General features: G+C 48.6%; 1 protein-coding gene across 1 annotated transcript in view; it reads left to right on the top strand.

Moving 5' to 3' along the window:
* The first annotated feature begins 296 nt into the window (after positions 1 to 296).
* LOC109285733 (C-type lectin domain family 1 member A) overlaps positions 297 to 16,753 on the top strand; it is a 54,740-nt gene continuing 38,283 nt past the window's right edge. Inside the window, exons 1-3 of the mRNA XM_059726759.1 lie at positions 297 to 449; positions 3,847 to 3,996; positions 10,211 to 10,360. Coding sequence (XP_059582742.1) covers positions 3,912 to 3,996; positions 10,211 to 10,360 — 235 coding nt within the window. The 5' untranslated portion in view covers positions 297 to 449; positions 3,847 to 3,911. The remainder of the gene's footprint in view (positions 450 to 3,846; positions 3,997 to 10,210; positions 10,361 to 16,753) is intronic.

The raw sequence follows: 16,753 nt of genomic DNA, 5'->3' as shown, positions 1-16,753 counted from the left end.
CCACTTCAGAAACGTTAGTTTTCACTCAAGGACTTCAAGCACTACAGTGAAAGGCAACTAGTAAATCTGAACAAAAATCCCATTGAAACAGGAAGTTTCTTTAATTTCACCTTCAAAACTACAAGGATTTCAGCAGACAGTAAAGCAGAAATGAGACTATAGCAGAAATCTAAGGTTCCAACCCTAATAATGTCACATTCGCTCATGAAGCTGAAGTTTCTCTGTTTCAAGTTCGGTGTGGGTTTCCTGTGTGATCTTGGCCGAGATCCTGAAACAAAACCTCCTTTTCACAACATGGACTCTAGACCTGTCAAGACATCTCTGTCTGCCAGCAATTAATAGCCCAAGTAAGTAACATAGCACAATGCAGGATAAGGATGGATACAGCATCTTAAATAGGCAAACCTGAAGTGCAGCTTCTGCCCACAGATGTCCAGGCAGCTACAAAGGTATGGCCTTTTCTGCAGGTTTAGCTGGATTTTCCCTGCCCTGTGCTGACTGGCTTTTTGCTTGAACCCCTCCAGGTAGGGCCATCCCTAGGGGGCTGCGAATCAGGGGAACTGCCCCAGGCTCCACACTTTGGGGGGCCCCATAGAGCCAGGCGGACAGGCCGTGACTGCAGTTTAGCCCAATGTTGACGGCTCTTTGCCTATTCCGACTGCCACCTGTTTTGCCATGTCCCGTGTGCTGGGTCTGTCACTCCCCTGTGCAAGTGTGCTGTGGGACAGGGAGAGGACCCCCTGTAGCCTGCTTTGCCCTGGGCCCTGCACCTTGCTGGGATCGTCTCTGCATCTCTACTCACATTCCTCAAAACTCTGCTTTACTTTTTACCTGATATTTTCCTACCCTTATTCTTTGTACCACCCCTGTCTCCCTCCACTGATTCTCCTCACCTGCATCTTCATTGAGCTATTCCCACCTCACTCTTAAATCCAACAAAAATGTAATGGGACCAAGTAGAGATTTGTAATGAGACCAAGTAGAGATCACTGTGACTTCTGTGCTTGAAAGTGTAGCCTTTCCCCCGGTATTAGCTTATGTGTTCTCCTGAGTACCTACTGTTTCTCAGTATGAGTTCACCAGCGCAGAGCCCACTGAAGTTGTGATCTTGGTTGTTTCACCCTAGACATGGCTGCAATGCAGACTAATGAAACTGGCTAACTGCACCTCACATTCCTACCAACTCCATTATGCCTGGGCATAGTTAGCAGACACAATGTCCTGCCACTTTCCTATTTAGTAAAGGAGTATAACTGTGCCTACTGGGCAGATGTATTAGCTGAGAGTACTTTCTGTCAGTAATATGCATGGATTTTGGTTTTCTCTGGTTTAAAAAAAAAATCCCCAATTTTTGGATTAAAAAAGTAACCCCCAATCCACATTTTTCCATGACTAAAATGAAATACCATTAATATATAGATATGTATATAGTGGTGTTTCATTTTAATCATGGAAAAATTAGGATTTTGGGTTACTATTTTTAAACCAAAAATAGGGGATTTTTTTTTAATCAGAGAAAACCAGGATCCCTGGTAACATATCACTGGAGTGGCTCAGGGACTGTCTCTTATGGAAGGAGCTATTGATTATGATCTCTCTAGGGTCTCTTACTCTGTATGAAACTGGAGTCTGCATTGTCCCTCTGCTATGCCTTGTTGGGTGGTCAGAGCGAACTGTGGCACTGTGAAGGAATCCCTGACTTTTATTGCACTGTGATGGCTGGTCTTGTTTTCAAGACAGCATAACACAGGGCTGTGGGATAAAAGGAAGAACTACATCCTTTCAATAGGGCTTGAAACCTACCCTTGTTCCCCTGGGTGTGGTTGCTGGGAGACCTAGTTCAGTGCTCTCGAATCCTGTTTGCTTTTAGCTTTCAATACAAGAAAGGATTTTGACAAAACCTGGTGAATGTGACCAGTGCCTGCAGCATAACTGGGGGGGGGGGGGGGGGGCAATCAGGGCAACACACCCACGGGCCAATATAATATGAATTTAATGTGTGCAACAGCAGGAGGAAACAAAGCACAGTCTCCAGAGCTGTGATGACTGTTAATTTGGACTACATAGGGCAACTTAGTTGTATTGGTCTAACTTCAGTTTTAGCTACTTATACTATATGTATGTAGGTTAGGTACTATTAATCAAACAAAAGAGCTTACCTTAAAGGCTACCCTTCAAAGGGGGCCCTGGGGGGGAGAGGGGTGATGGCTGAAAATTGACCTGCTAAAGGATTGCCTTGTTTAATACCCCTGTTCGCTCACTCCCTGATCACTCCTGAAGCCTCCTTTTATACCTTGTTGGGCTTGGTCTGTTTCTGCCCCCTTGTTAGGGCTTTTGCCAGACACAATCAGCAATCACCCAGCAATAACTCAAAAATCACTCAGGTAGCGCATGCCCAGAACACACACAGCCCACACAGCAAACACTCAGAAACCAAACACACAACCAACTCAGGTTCAGTCACCTTCCCACAGCAAGATCTTGTGCCTCTGTCTCTTCCTCCAGCTTTAGCTGTGCATGTGTTGTTTTGGGCCCCTGATGCATATTTTTAGATGCAATTTCTTTCTGTACAAATAAGCTAGTGCTTCTAAGCATGCTCAGAAAGACCCATTCAGGTGACATGCTCTGTAGTGATATTATTCCACTCCCATAGGCACAAAATCTGTGGGGTTGTTAGTCACAGAAGAGCCACAGGAAGGAAGAGACCCACCCCTTTTCCCTCAGGAGCCAAGGCTTTTGCCTCAGAAGAGGGTTGACTCACACTTAGGCCTTCCTCACTCAGAGGAGGTTTAAACCTGCATCTATCAATTCTCAGCAAAGTGCTCTAACCAGCTGCTTATGGACTAGGCATTGCCCAGGGCACTCATCAACCCTCCTCTTGAGGCTAGCTCCCTGGGCAACCAGAAGAGAAGGATATATGGGGCCAGAAATGCAACAAGACAAAGACAGTGTGGGTTAGTGAAGTGGGCACTGGGGTCCAGGGCCGTCCCACCACTTTTTGGAGTTCCCTGCCCCAAAGAAGCTAGCAGCAGCGGTGACAGTGGCGGGGTGGAGGAAGGGGGTGGCGAGTGGCTGAACGTGAAGCCAGTGGTGGCAAGTGGCTGGACACAGGGCATAGATGGAGGAGGAAAACAAAATTGGAGGGTAGGGGCTGAGCATGCACCTCTGAGGGGGGAGGAAGGGTCAAGAGGGGGAGTGGCATTGCCCGGTGCCGCGCCACCCTGGCCACCTCCCAGCCCTGGCCCTGGCCGCCTCCTGGCCCTGACCTCACCAGCCCCAGATGTCGCACTGGCCATGGTCTATTTTAATAGACATGAGATAAAATGGACAGAGCACAGCAGGATCACTTCTGCCCCACTGAGGGCCTAAGTGATACTTCTATCTCTCAAGGTGGAGTTGGATTAATGTACTTAGGCTCTGAGAAAGGCATGGTACAAAATGAGCTGTGTGAACAGTTTTTTCTAGGACTCCAGAAGGGTGGATAGGCTTAATGGATTGGATGCTCCAAAACTGCCCAAGTGCCATGCAGATATCCTGCTGCATTTAGTTTGAACAGTTTCCTCATCCCAAAAGTGGACCCATGCTCCTCAAGGACTCTAGGGACTGCAGCAACAGGAAGCTGCTAAGTCTCACTGATGGTTCTTTTGAAACCTTTAATTGATGGTTCTTTTAATTTCATCTTCAAAAACTTGAAAGATTTCAATAAAAAAGAGAGAGAAAAAAAATCCTAACCCAGACTGTCTTATACTTACCATGAAGCAATTCCTCATTTCAATTCTGGTTTAAATTTCCTGTGTGGGGTCAGTTGAAATGTGGAAGCACTAACCACTCTTCTTGGTTTTGCAGGCCAGCCAGAGTGTCTTTATCCCCCAGAATCTAATAGCCCACAGAAGCAACACAGGGGACTGGAGATGCAGGACCAGGAAGATGACTCCACTTTACGTTTTGACGCCCGAGATGCAGCCACTGCCCATGGATGTCCAGGCAGCCACAAAGGTAAAGCCTTCCCAGCAGCATGGCTGGTTTTGGTCTGCTCTGTACTGACTGGCTTTGTGCTCCAACCTCTTGAGGACTTGGGTCACCAGTCTCTTCAGTTCTGCCTCATTTCTCATCTGTTACCTTCCTCCCATCCCTGCTCTTACTGTCCTTGTCTCCCTCTCCCCTCTCTCCTCCCATGTTGTTCCATTGAACTATTTCCATCCCACCAACCCTTAAACCTAACAAACACATCAATTCTCAAGAAGAAAATGCCTGTAAGTACAAGTCTCTCTGGTGTGTGAGAATCTGTACACCTGAAACCTTCTGAAAGAAGGCACCAGGATACACCCTTTACACCCTTCACAGGAGCCTTTGGGATCCCCACAGGTAGTGAGGAGCAAAGATTCCCAGCAGTGGTAGTGGTGAGATAGTAATTCCCAGTGGTTAACTCCAGTGCAAGACCTCCCTCCCCAGCACTTATCACTTTGGCTGGCGTGGGTGATCTTCTTCAGCAATCACTTGCACTTGAGGATTATTGTCTTCCATGATTGCCTTGTCTGTGCATCTCAAGGTGGCTAGTCAGGGTGATCGGGGATCGACAGACTCTCTTGTAATTGGTGATAAAGCCTCTGGAGCAGAGCAGCGACTATGACTATGATAGACTGGGCATATCTACATGCACAGTAAAGCATCAGCATCTATATATGCTTGGGACTTGCAACCCAGTAAATTAAGCTAATGCACCATTTGCAAGTACCAAAAAATACAGGTACTAGATTAACACAAAATGACATACTGTGCAGTAGCACACGTGTAGATGCTTACTGGGAGCAATTGCCCACTGCTGCCTGGCTAAGCACTGACGTGGGGAGAACTGTGCCAGCTGCAAGGCCAGCTGTCTCCATGACAGATAGGGATTGGGACCCATTCTGAAGCAGTCTTGGCTGCTGGGACAGCTCTCCCAGCCACATGGGGATTGAGACCAGCCTCCATGGCCTCTGTCAGCCCCAGGCTGGCACCCGCGGGTATTTGGAGCTCTTTCTGGCTGCTGCAGTGGGGAGAGCACGGCAGGAGCAGTCCTGGAGTTAATTGATCCCATCAGGAGTAAATTTTCTCCCTTGGACACATGTTTACATGCATGCAGGGGTGCAGTTTAATGTGCCTGTATTGTGCACAAAGAAAATTCAGACACGTTAATTTTACATGTTGATGCACCCACTGCTAACTGTTTGTAGCTTCAACTAATACTTGTCTGAAAAAAGTTTTGTATGGTTGTATTTTTGTTTTTTCACCTTTAATAAATTCTGTTATAGTTGACTGTTACTTGTGAGCCAGAACATTGTTCCTTTTGGAGCACACAGTTAAAATTTATTTTTCTGGGTTTTTGTAGGGAGCCTTGAGTCAAAGTAGAACGTTTGCATAACAGCCCTGAATTTAAACCTGGCCCTTGCTACTGCCTGGTAGAAGGGTTATAGTTGCGCTGTGCCATCTCATCTGGCTTAGTCTACCCTCCCCACCACCACCACTCTGAAGTCATTAAGGCAGGGGCAGACAAAATACAGCCCACAGGCTGGATCTGGCCCACCAGACCATTTTATCCATCCTGTGGGGCCCCTAAAAAGGTAGACAATTAATATTTCATAGATTTCATAGATATTAGGGCTGGAAGGGACCTTGTAAGATTATTGGGTCCAGCCTCCTGCCCAAAGAGCAGGAAGTCAGCTAGGGTCAAAGGATCCCAGCAAGATAAGCATCCGACTATTTCTTAAATGTGTCCAGAATAGGTGCATGTACCACCTCTGAGGGGAGTGTATTCTAGGCCTTGGGGGTTTGGACAGTAAATAAGTTTTTCCTTATGTCCAGCTTAAAATGGCGTTGCAGGAGTGTGTGATGGTTGGATCCTGTCTTCCCTTGGGGTGCTCCAGTGAACAAGTGTTCCCTCAGATCCTGATACACACCCCTTATGTACTTATAGGCTGCCATCAAGTCCCCCCTGAGCCTGCGCTTCTCGAGGCTGAAGAGTCCCATTGCTTACAGCCTCTCTTCATAAGGCCTGTTCTCTTCCCCTCTGATCATGTGCATAGCTCTCCTCCGGACTCTTTCAAGCTTCTCCACATCCTTCCTGAATTATGCAGCCCAAAATTGGATGCAGTACTCCAGCTGTGGCCTCACCAAGGCTGAGTACAGTGGGAAAATGACATCCTGGGTCTTGCTTGAGATACATTAATAGATGCAAGCCAGAGTTTTGCTCGCTTTGCCTGCTGTGGTATCACATTGGTGGCTCATATTCATCTTGCGGTCAGTCATGACCCCATGTCTCTTTTGGTTGTGGTGCTAGACAGTGTAGCATTTGCCAAGCCTATAAGTGTAATATGTTGGGGTTTTTTCCCCCAAGGTGGAGTAACTTGCATTTCTCTGTATTGAATGCCATCAGGTTTTTATCTGCCCACCTTGCAAGCCTATCAAAATTGGCCTAGATCACCAGCCTATCCTCAAGTGTGAATACTTTTCCCTAAAGTTTGATGTCATCAGTGAACTTGGCAAGACTGCTTCTGACACCAGAGTCTAGATCAGGGGTAGGCAGCGTTTTTGGCCAGAGTGCCAAAAAACCCCACAATGTCTACCTTGGAAGGTGCTGGAGTGTCAACATGCTGGAGCCCGGAGCAGCTGTTTGCAGCCTCCCGGCTGCAGCCAGCCCACAGAGCCCTGTCTGCTTGCTGCAGGGCTTGCAGCCTCCCAGCAGCCTGCTGGGAGCAGCCTGGGCTCTGGGGCTGGCAGCAGCTGCTTAGAGCCTGGGCTGGCAGTGGTGCGCCAAGCAAAATGGCTTTGCGTGCCATGCTCAGCACGCGTGCCAGGGGTTGCTGACCCCTGGTCTAGATCATTTATAAAGACATTAAAGAGTGCAGGTCTGAGAACAGAGCCTTGGGGGACTCCACTGGTCACCAAGTGCCATGTTGATTTGGTTCCTTAAGCTACCACTCTCTGTGTCCAACCTCAGAGCCAGTTCCCCAGCCATCTACTAGTGTAGTCAAGGCCACAGTTGCCCAATTTTTCCATGAGGACATCATGGGACACCAGGTCAAAGGCTTTTTTAAAGTCCATATATATGATATTAACCTCTTCCCTTTTGTCCAGGTGATACATCACCTGTTCATAGAAGGAAATAAGATTGGTCAGGCAAAACCTTCCCACAAGAAACCCATGCTGGCTATCCCTTCGAATGTTGCTTTCTGTTAGCCTGTCAAGAATGGTTTCTTTGATATTTTTTTCCACGATCTTCCTGGGGATTGAGGTCAAACTGATTGGCCTGTAGTTTCCTGGATCTTCTTTCCTTCCTTTCTTAAAGATAGGCACCACATTGACCCTCTTCCAGTCTTCAGGTACTTTGCCTGAGTGCCACAAGTTCTTGAATATCCTTGCCAGTGACTGTGCTATGATGTCTGCCAGTTCCTTTAGCACTCTTGGAGGCAGTCTATCCGGACCAGCTGATTTGTGGGTGTCCAGCCTCTCAAGGTGCTCCCTCACAAGATCTGTGCCAATGGTGGACATATATCCACCTCATCCTGGTCATCCCGCATCATGTTAAGCAGGGTGGCCCCTTTGGGCTGGTGAAAAATGGACAAAAAGTAATCATTAAGCAGATTGTTTTTTTTCCTGGGTGTCGGTTGTCAGCTGCCCCACTTGATTTAGCAGGGGTCCAATGTTGCCCTTGTTTTTTTCCTGACTCCCCAAGTATCTGAAGATGGACTTTTTATTGTCCTTGATTCATGTAGCCAGTTTGAGTTTGGTTGCAGCCTTGACTTTCTTACTTCACTCCCTGCAGGTGTGGACCAGTACAGAAGACTCCTTCTTAGTGGCATTTCTTATCTTCCATCCTTTGTAAGCCTGTCTTTTAAGTTGTAGGAGGTCCATGAGTTCCCTGTTGAGCCAAGGGGGTTGCTGAGCCCATTTACCACCTTCCCTATGGGTTGGGATGGATTTACCTTGTGCTTCTAGGATCACTTCCTAAAGGAACAACCATTCATCATGAACTCCCATCCCTGTCAAATCATGGCCTCTCAGGGCCTCAGGAACAAACCTTCTGAGCTCATGAAAGTTGGCTTTCCTAAAGTCAGGGACTACTGCATTGCTGCCTGACTTGCCAGCTTTGCAATGGATAGTGAAAGTGATCAACTCATGGTCAATGTCACCCAACTTCCCTTTGATACTTAGGTCACTGATTAGATCATCCCCTGTGGTCAGTACTAGGTCCAGCAGCGACTTACCCCCTGCTGTCCCATAAACTTCTTGAGACAGGTAGAGCTCATCCACCCATATGGCAAAACTTTGAGAATGATCGGATTTGGCTGAGTACTCTTCCCTTGAGATGTTTGGGTAGTTGAAGTCTCCCATGACAACCATGCACCGAGAGTGTACAGCCTTGGCCAGTTTCTTGGTGAATTCATGGTTAAGCTCTTGTTCCTGATTTGGAGGATGGTAATAGATTCCTACCACTGCATCCCCTTTGCCACGTTTCCCTTGTAGTCTCACCCAGAGGGTCTCCAGTCATCCTCCTTGGGTGCTAATATCAGCATGTAGGGACATGTATCTCTCTTTCATGTAGAGAGCTACACCCCCACCCCTTTATTCAACATGATCTCTCCTATACAGGGTATAGCCATTTATACCTGTAGTCCAGTCATAGAAGGAGTCCTACCAGGTCTCTGTTATCCCTATGAGATCATAGTCATTTTTTTTTACCAGAAGGACCAGTTCCTCCTGTTTATTCCCCAAACTCCTGGCATTAGTGTACAGGCAAGTAAGTATGCCATTGGAAGCCCTAGGCTTCCTTGCACTTATGGGGAAGTTCTGCTCCTGAGCAAGGATAGGAATGGGTTCCCTTGAGCATCCTAACCTGCTGGTTTTTCAATTGATGCTTGGTGAGCTTGCTCTGGTGGTTGTCTGCCCATCCCCTGGTGAGCTTAGTTTAAAGCCTGGTCAAGCAGGGCAGCCATTATGGCTGAGAAGAGCTTCTTCCCCAGTGGGGTGAGGTTGAGGCTGTCTCTTCCCAACAAACCACTTCCCGTCTCTCTGAAATGCAGATTGTGGTCATAGAAGTCAAAGCCTTCACAATGGCACTAGTGCCACAGTCTTCTGTTCACTACCTTAATTCATCTCACCCTCCTCAGCCCATGACCCATAACTGGAAGGATTGAGGAAAAAACCCACCTGTGCCCTCAACCCCCTAAGCCCTGCTCCCAGAGCCCTGTAGTTATTCATGACCTAGCTGGGATTGCTCTGAGCCATGTTATTTGTGTGCACATGGATAAGGAGCATGGGGTAGTGGTCAGAGGGCCAGATAAGTTTTTGGATCCTCTCAGCCACATCCTGGATACTGGTTCCCGGGAGGCAGCAGACTTCCTGGGCTAAGGGGTCGGGGTGGCAGATAGCTCCCTCTGCCCCCTCAGGAGGGAGTCTCCCACAGCAACCACTCTGTGTTTCATTTTAGGGGTGGTAGCTGGTTGCGTTTCTTCCTCACTCACAGGAGCTGGCAGCTCTGCAGGCTCTACTGGTGCTGTGAGGGGTTTGTACCTATTGCAGAGATGCAGTGGGGGTGGTGACCCTGGTGCAGCAACCCTTGGGACCAGAGACAACTTTTGTCCAACCCCCTGGCTGGACAGTATGAGAGTGCCTCTTGGCTTCCCTTGTCCTGGTAACAAGGCAACCTAGCTCTTCCCTCTTCTTCCTTGGGGTGAAGGGCCTGGCAGTAGGAGTCAATCTCCTGTCAGCCATCCCTGATGGCACACAGCCTCTGCACTGTGGTCCAGAGCTCCAATATCTGACATTCCAGACACTCCAGTGCAGAGCAAACCTTACAAGTGCAGGTGGCAATCCTTCTGATCACATGTGCCTGAAGTCATGCCAGGCAGACCCCACAGACAAGAGACAGGGGCTCCATCTGAATGGAGGGAGGAGCCATGGGCTCCATCTGGGTGGAAGCCTTGGAAGTACTTAGCAACAGGAAGCTGCTAAGTCTCACTGATGGTTCTTTTGAAACCTTTAATTGATGGTTCTTTTAATTTCATCTTCAAAAACTTGAAAGATTTCAATAAAAAAGAGAGAGAAAAAAAATCCTAACCCAGACTGTCTTATACTTACCATGAAGCAATTCCTCATTTCAATTCTGGTTTAAATTTCCTGTGTGGGGTCAGTTGAAATGTGGAAGCACTAACCACTCTTCTTGGTTTTGCAGGCCAGCCAGAGTGTCTTTATCCCCCAGAATCTAATAGCCCACAGAAGCAACACAGGGGACTGGAGATGCAGGACCAGGAAGATGACTCCACTTTACGTTTTGACGCCCGAGATGCAGCCACTGCCCATGGATGTCCAGGCAGCCACAAAGGTAAAGCCTTCCCAGCAGCATGGCTGGTTTTGGTCTGCTCTGTACTGACTGGCTTTGTGCTCCAACCTCTTGAGGACTTGGGTCACCAGTCTCTTCAGTTCTGCCTCATTTCTCATCTGTTACCTTCCTCCCATCCCTGCTCTTACTGTCCTTGTCTCCCTCTCCCCTCTCTCCTCCCATGTTGTTCCATTGAACTATTTCCATCCCACCAACCCTTAAACCTAACAAACACATCAATTCTCAAGAAGAAAATGCCTGTAAGTACAAGTCTCTCTGGTGTGTGAGAATCTGTACACCTGAAACCTTCTGAAAGAAGGCACCAGGATACACCCTTTACACCCTTCACAGGAGCCTTTGGGATCCCCACAGGTAGTGAGGAGCAAAGATTCCCAGCAGTGGTAGTGGTGAGATAGTAATTCCCAGTGGTTAACTCCAGTGCAAGACCTCCCTCCCCAGCACTTATCACTTTGGCTGGCGTGGGTGATCTTCTTCAGCAATCACTTGCACTTGAGGATTATTGTCTTCCATGATTGCCTTGTCTGTGCATCTCAAGGTGGCTAGTCAGGGTGATCGGGGATCGACAGACTCTCTTGTAATTGGTGATAAAGCCTCTGGAGCAGAGCAGCGACTATGACTATGATAGACTGGGCATATCTACATGCACAGTAAAGCATCAGCATCTATATATGCTTGGGACTTGCAACCCAGTAAATTAAGCTAATGCACCATTTGCAAGTACCAAAAAATACAGGTACTAGATTAACACAAAATGACATACTGTGCAGTAGCACACGTGTAGATGCTTACTGGGAGCAATTGCCCACTGCTGCCTGGCTAAGCACTGACGTGGGGAGAACTGTGCCAGCTGCAAGGCCAGCTGTCTCCATGACAGATAGGGATTGGGACCCATTCTGAAGCAGTCTTGGCTGCTGGGACAGCTCTCCCAGCCACATGGGGATTGAGACCAGCCTCCATGGCCTCTGTCAGCCCCAGGCTGGCACCCGCGGGTATTTGGAGCTCTTTCTGGCTGCTGCAGTGGGGAGAGCACGGCAGGAGCAGTCCTGGAGTTAATTGATCCCATCAGGAGTAAATTTTCTCCCTTGGACACATGTTTACATGCATGCAGGGGTGCAGTTTAATGTGCCTGTATTGTGCACAAAGAAAATTCAGACACGTTAATTTTACATGTTGATGCACCCACTGCTAACTGTTTGTAGCTTCAACTAATACTTGTCTGAAAAAAGTTTTGTATGGTTGTATTTTTGTTTTTTCACCTTTAATAAATTCTGTTATAGTTGACTGTTACTTGTGAGCCAGAACATTGTTCCTTTTGGAGCACACAGTTAAAATTTATTTTTCTGGGTTTTTGTAGGGAGCCTTGAGTCAAAGTAGAACGTTTGCATAACAGCCCTGAATTTAAACCTGGCCCTTGCTACTGCCTGGTAGAAGGGTTATAGTTGCGCTGTGCCATCTCATCTGGCTTAGTCTACCCTCCCCACCACCACCACTCTGAAGTCATTAAGGCAGGGGCAGACAAAATACAGCCCACAGGCTGGATCTGGCCCACCAGACCATTTTATCCATCCTGTGGGGCCCCTAAAAAGGTAGACAATTAATATTTCATAGATTTCATAGATATTAGGGCTGGAAGGGACCTTGTAAGATTATTGGGTCCAGCCTCCTGCCCAAAGAGCAGGAAGTCAGCTAGGGTCAAAGGATCCCAGCAAGATAAGCATCCGACTATTTCTTAAATGTGTCCAGAATAGGTGCATGTACCACCTCTGAGGGGAGTGTATTCTAGGCCTTGGGGGTTTGGACAGTAAATAAGTTTTTCCTTATGTCCAGCTTAAAATGGCGTTGCAGGAGTGTGTGATGGTTGGATCCTGTCTTCCCTTGGGGTGCTCCAGTGAACAAGTGTTCCCTCAGATCCTGATACACACCCCTTATGTACTTATAGGCTGCCATCAAGTCCCCCCTGAGCCTGCGCTTCTCGAGGCTGAAGAGTCCCATTGCTTACAGCCTCTCTTCATAAGGCCTGTTCTCTTCCCCTCTGATCATGTGCATAGCTCTCCTCCGGACTCTTTCAAGCTTCTCCACATCCTTCCTGAATTATGCAGCCCAAAATTGGATGCAGTACTCCAGCTGTGGCCTCACCAAGGCTGAGTACAGTGGGAAAATGACATCCTGGGTCTTGCTTGAGATACATTAATAGATGCAAGCCAGAGTTTTGCTCGCTTTGCCTGCTGTGGTATCACATTGGTGGCTCATATTCATCTTGCGGTCAGTCATGACCCCATGTCTCTTTTGGTTGTGGTGCTAGACAGTGTAGCATTTGCCAAGCCTATAAGTGTAATATGTTGGGGTTTTTTCCCCCAAGGTGGAGTAACTTGCATTTCTCTGTATTGAATGCCATCAGGTTTTTATCTGCCCACCTTGCAAGCCTATCAAAATTGGCCTAGATCACCAGCCTATCCTCAAGTGTGAATACTTTTCCCTAAAGTTTGATGTCATCAGTGAACTTGGCAAGACTGCTTCTGACACCAGAGTCTAGATCAGGGGTAGGCAGCGTTTTTGGCCAGAGTGCCAAAAAACCCCACAATGTCTACCTTGGAAGGTGCTGGAGTGTCAACATGCTGGAGCCCGGAGCAGCTGTTTGCAGCCTCCCGGCTGCAGCCAGCCCACAGAGCCCTGTCTGCTTGCTGCAGGGCTTGCAGCCTCCCAGCAGCCTGCTGGGAGCAGCCTGGGCTCTGGGGCTGGCAGCAGCTGCTTAGAGCCTGGGCTGGCAGTGGTGCGCCAAGCAAAATGGCTTTGCGTGCCATGCTCAGCACGCGTGCCAGGGGTTGCTGACCCCTGGTCTAGATCATTTATAAAGACATTAAAGAGTGCAGGTCTGAGAACAGAGCCTTGGGGGACTCCACTGGTCACCAAGTGCCATGTTGATTTGGTTCCTTAAGCTACCACTCTCTGTGTCCAACCTCAGAGCCAGTTCCCCAGCCATCTACTAGTGTAGTCAAGGCCACAGTTGCCCAATTTTTCCATGAGGACATCATGGGACACCAGGTCAAAGGCTTTTTTAAAGTCCATATATATGATATTAACCTCTTCCCTTTTGTCCAGGTGATACATCACCTGTTCATAGAAGGAAATAAGATTGGTCAGGCAAAACCTTCCCACAAGAAACCCATGCTGGCTATCCCTTCGAATGTTGCTTTCTGTTAGCCTGTCAAGAATGGTTTCTTTGATATTTTTTTCCACGATCTTCCTGGGGATTGAGGTCAAACTGATTGGCCTGTAGTTTCCTGGATCTTCTTTCCTTCCTTTCTTAAAGATAGGCACCACATTGACCCTCTTCCAGTCTTCAGGTACTTTGCCTGAGTGCCACAAGTTCTTGAATATCCTTGCCAGTGACTGTGCTATGATGTCTGCCAGTTCCTTTAGCACTCTTGGAGGCAGTCTATCCGGACCAGCTGATTTGTGGGTGTCCAGCCTCTCAAGGTGCTCCCTCACAAGATCTGTGCCAATGGTGGACATATATCCACCTCATCCTGGTCATCCCGCATCATGTTAAGCAGGGTGGCCCCTTTGGGCTGGTGAAAAATGGACAAAAAGTAATCATTAAGCAGATTGTTTTTTTTCCTGGGTGTCGGTTGTCAGCTGCCCCACTTGATTTAGCAGGGGTCCAATGTTGCCCTTGTTTTTTTCCTGACTCCCCAAGTATCTGAAGATGGACTTTTTATTGTCCTTGATTCATGTAGCCAGTTTGAGTTTGGTTGCAGCCTTGACTTTCTTACTTCACTCCCTGCAGGTGTGGACCAGTACAGAAGACTCCTTCTTAGTGGCATTTCTTATCTTCCATCCTTTGTAAGCCTGTCTTTTAAGTTGTAGGAGGTCCATGAGTTCCCTGTTGAGCCAAGGGGGTTGCTGAGCCCATTTACCACCTTCCCTATGGGTTGGGATGGATTTACCTTGTGCTTCTAGGATCACTTCCTAAAGGAACAACCATTCATCATGAACTCCCATCCCTGTCAAATCATGGCCTCTCAGGGCCTCAGGAACAAACCTTCTGAGCTCATGAAAGTTGGCTTTCCTAAAGTCAGGGACTACTGCATTGCTGCCTGACTTGCCAGCTTTGCAATGGATAGTGAAAGTGATCAACTCATGGTCAATGTCACCCAACTTCCCTTTGATACTTAGGTCACTGATTAGATCATCCCCTGTGGTCAGTACTAGGTCCAGCAGCGACTTACCCCCTGCTGTCCCATAAACTTCTTGAGACAGGTAGAGCTCATCCACCCATATGGCAAAACTTTGAGAATGATCGGATTTGGCTGAGTACTCTTCCCTTGAGATGTTTGGGTAGTTGAAGTCTCCCATGACAACCATGCACCGAGAGTGTACAGCCTTGGCCAGTTTCTTGGTGAATTCATGGTTAAGCTCTTGTTCCTGATTTGGAGGATGGTAATAGATTCCTACCACTGCATCCCCTTTGCCACGTTTCCCTTGTAGTCTCACCCAGAGGGTCTCCAGTCATCCTCCTTGGGTGCTAATATCAGCATGTAGGGACATGTATCTCTCTTTCATGTAGAGAGCTACACCCCCACCCCTTTATTCAACATGATCTCTCCTATACAGGGTATAGCCATTTATACCTGTAGTCCAGTCATAGAAGGAGTCCTACCAGGTCTCTGTTATCCCTATGAGATCATAGTCATTTTTTTTTACCAGAAGGACCAGTTCCTCCTGTTTATTCCCCAAACTCCTGGCATTAGTGTACAGGCAAGTAAGTATGCCATTGGAAGCCCTAGGCTTCCTTGCACTTATGGGGAAGTTCTGCTCCTGAGCAAGGATAGGAATGGGTTCCCTTGAGCATCCTAACCTGCTGGTTTTTCAATTGATGCTTGGTGAGCTTGCTCTGGTGGTTGTCTGCCCATCCCCTGGTGAGCTTAGTTTAAAGCCTGGTCAAGCAGGGCAGCCATTATGGCTGAGAAGAGCTTCTTCCCCAGTGGGGTGAGGTTGAGGCTGTCTCTTCCCAACAAACCACTTCCCGTCTCTCTGAAATGCAGATTGTGGTCATAGAAGTCAAAGCCTTCACAATGGCACTAGTGCCACAGTCTTCTGTTCACTACCTTAATTCATCTCACCCTCCTCAGCCCATGACCCATAACTGGAAGGATTGAGGAAAAAACCCACCTGTGCCCTCAACCCCCTAAGCCCTGCTCCCAGAGCCCTGTAGTTATTCATGACCTAGCTGGGATTGCTCTGAGCCATGTTATTTGTGTGCACATGGATAAGGAGCATGGGGTAGTGGTCAGAGGGCCAGATAAGTTTTTGGATCCTCTCAGCCACATCCTGGATACTGGTTCCCGGGAGGCAGCAGACTTCCTGGGCTAAGGGGTCGGGGTGGCAGATAGCTCCCTCTGCCCCCTCAGGAGGGAGTCTCCCACAGCAACCACTCTGTGTTTCATTTTAGGGGTGGTAGCTGGTTGCGTTTCTTCCTCACTCACAGGAGCTGGCAGCTCTGCAGGCTCTACTGGTGCTGTGAGGGGTTTGTACCTATTGCAGAGATGCAGTGGGGGTGGTGACCCTGGTGCAGCAACCCTTGGGACCAGAGACAACTTTTGTCCAACCCCCTGGCTGGACAGTATGAGAGTGCCTCTTGGCTTCCCTTGTCCTGGTAACAAGGCAACCTAGCTCTTCCCTCTTCTTCCTTGGGGTGAAGGGCCTGGCAGTAGGAGTCAATCTCCTGTCAGCCATCCCTGATGGCACACAGCCTCTGCACTGTGGTCCAGAGCTCCAATATCTGACATTCCAGACACTCCAGTGCAGAGCAAACCTTACAAGTGCAGGTGGCAATCCTTCTGATCACATGTGCCTGAAGTCATGCCAGGCAGACCCCACAGACAAGAGACAGGGGCTCCATCTGAATGGAGGGAGGAGCCATGGGCTCCATCTGGGTGGAAGCCTTGGAAGTACTTGTTCATGAGGCTCCAGTTGTGTGGCTCCCTGGGCGTCTGGCTGAAGAAGGAGCTGTTGGTGTGGGGGGAGGGGGAGGGGAGGCAGCTGAACTAACTACCACACACCATGGGCCCCACCTACCTGCCATCTGCACTTGGGGTTGGGTTCAGGGTCTAAACTCTGGAGCAAAACTATGGCTTCTGTCATTGGCATGCCCTTTAAAACTCTGTGCATGAGCAGTAGGGCCTGCTGGTGCCACACCACTCCCAGGGGGCTGGGGGGGTCCCTCCCCCACTGGAGAAGGGGACAGGTGAGTGCCCCTCCTCCCCTGTCTCATGTGCTGGGTGGCACCAGTCTTATGGCTCCCTGCGGGGCTGTGCCAAGTAGGAGCTGGTGTGTGGCATGGCCCTCCTTGGCTCCTCTCAGCTGCCCCACAGG

The sequence above is a fragment of the Alligator mississippiensis genome, chromosome 4 (assembly GCF_030867095.1).
Source record: "Alligator mississippiensis isolate rAllMis1 chromosome 4, rAllMis1, whole genome shotgun sequence".
NCBI classification, from domain to species: Eukaryota; Metazoa; Chordata; order Crocodylia; family Alligatoridae; genus Alligator; species Alligator mississippiensis.
The sequence above is the reverse complement of the archived record's forward strand: the minus strand, read 5'-3'. Positions and strand labels throughout refer to the sequence as shown.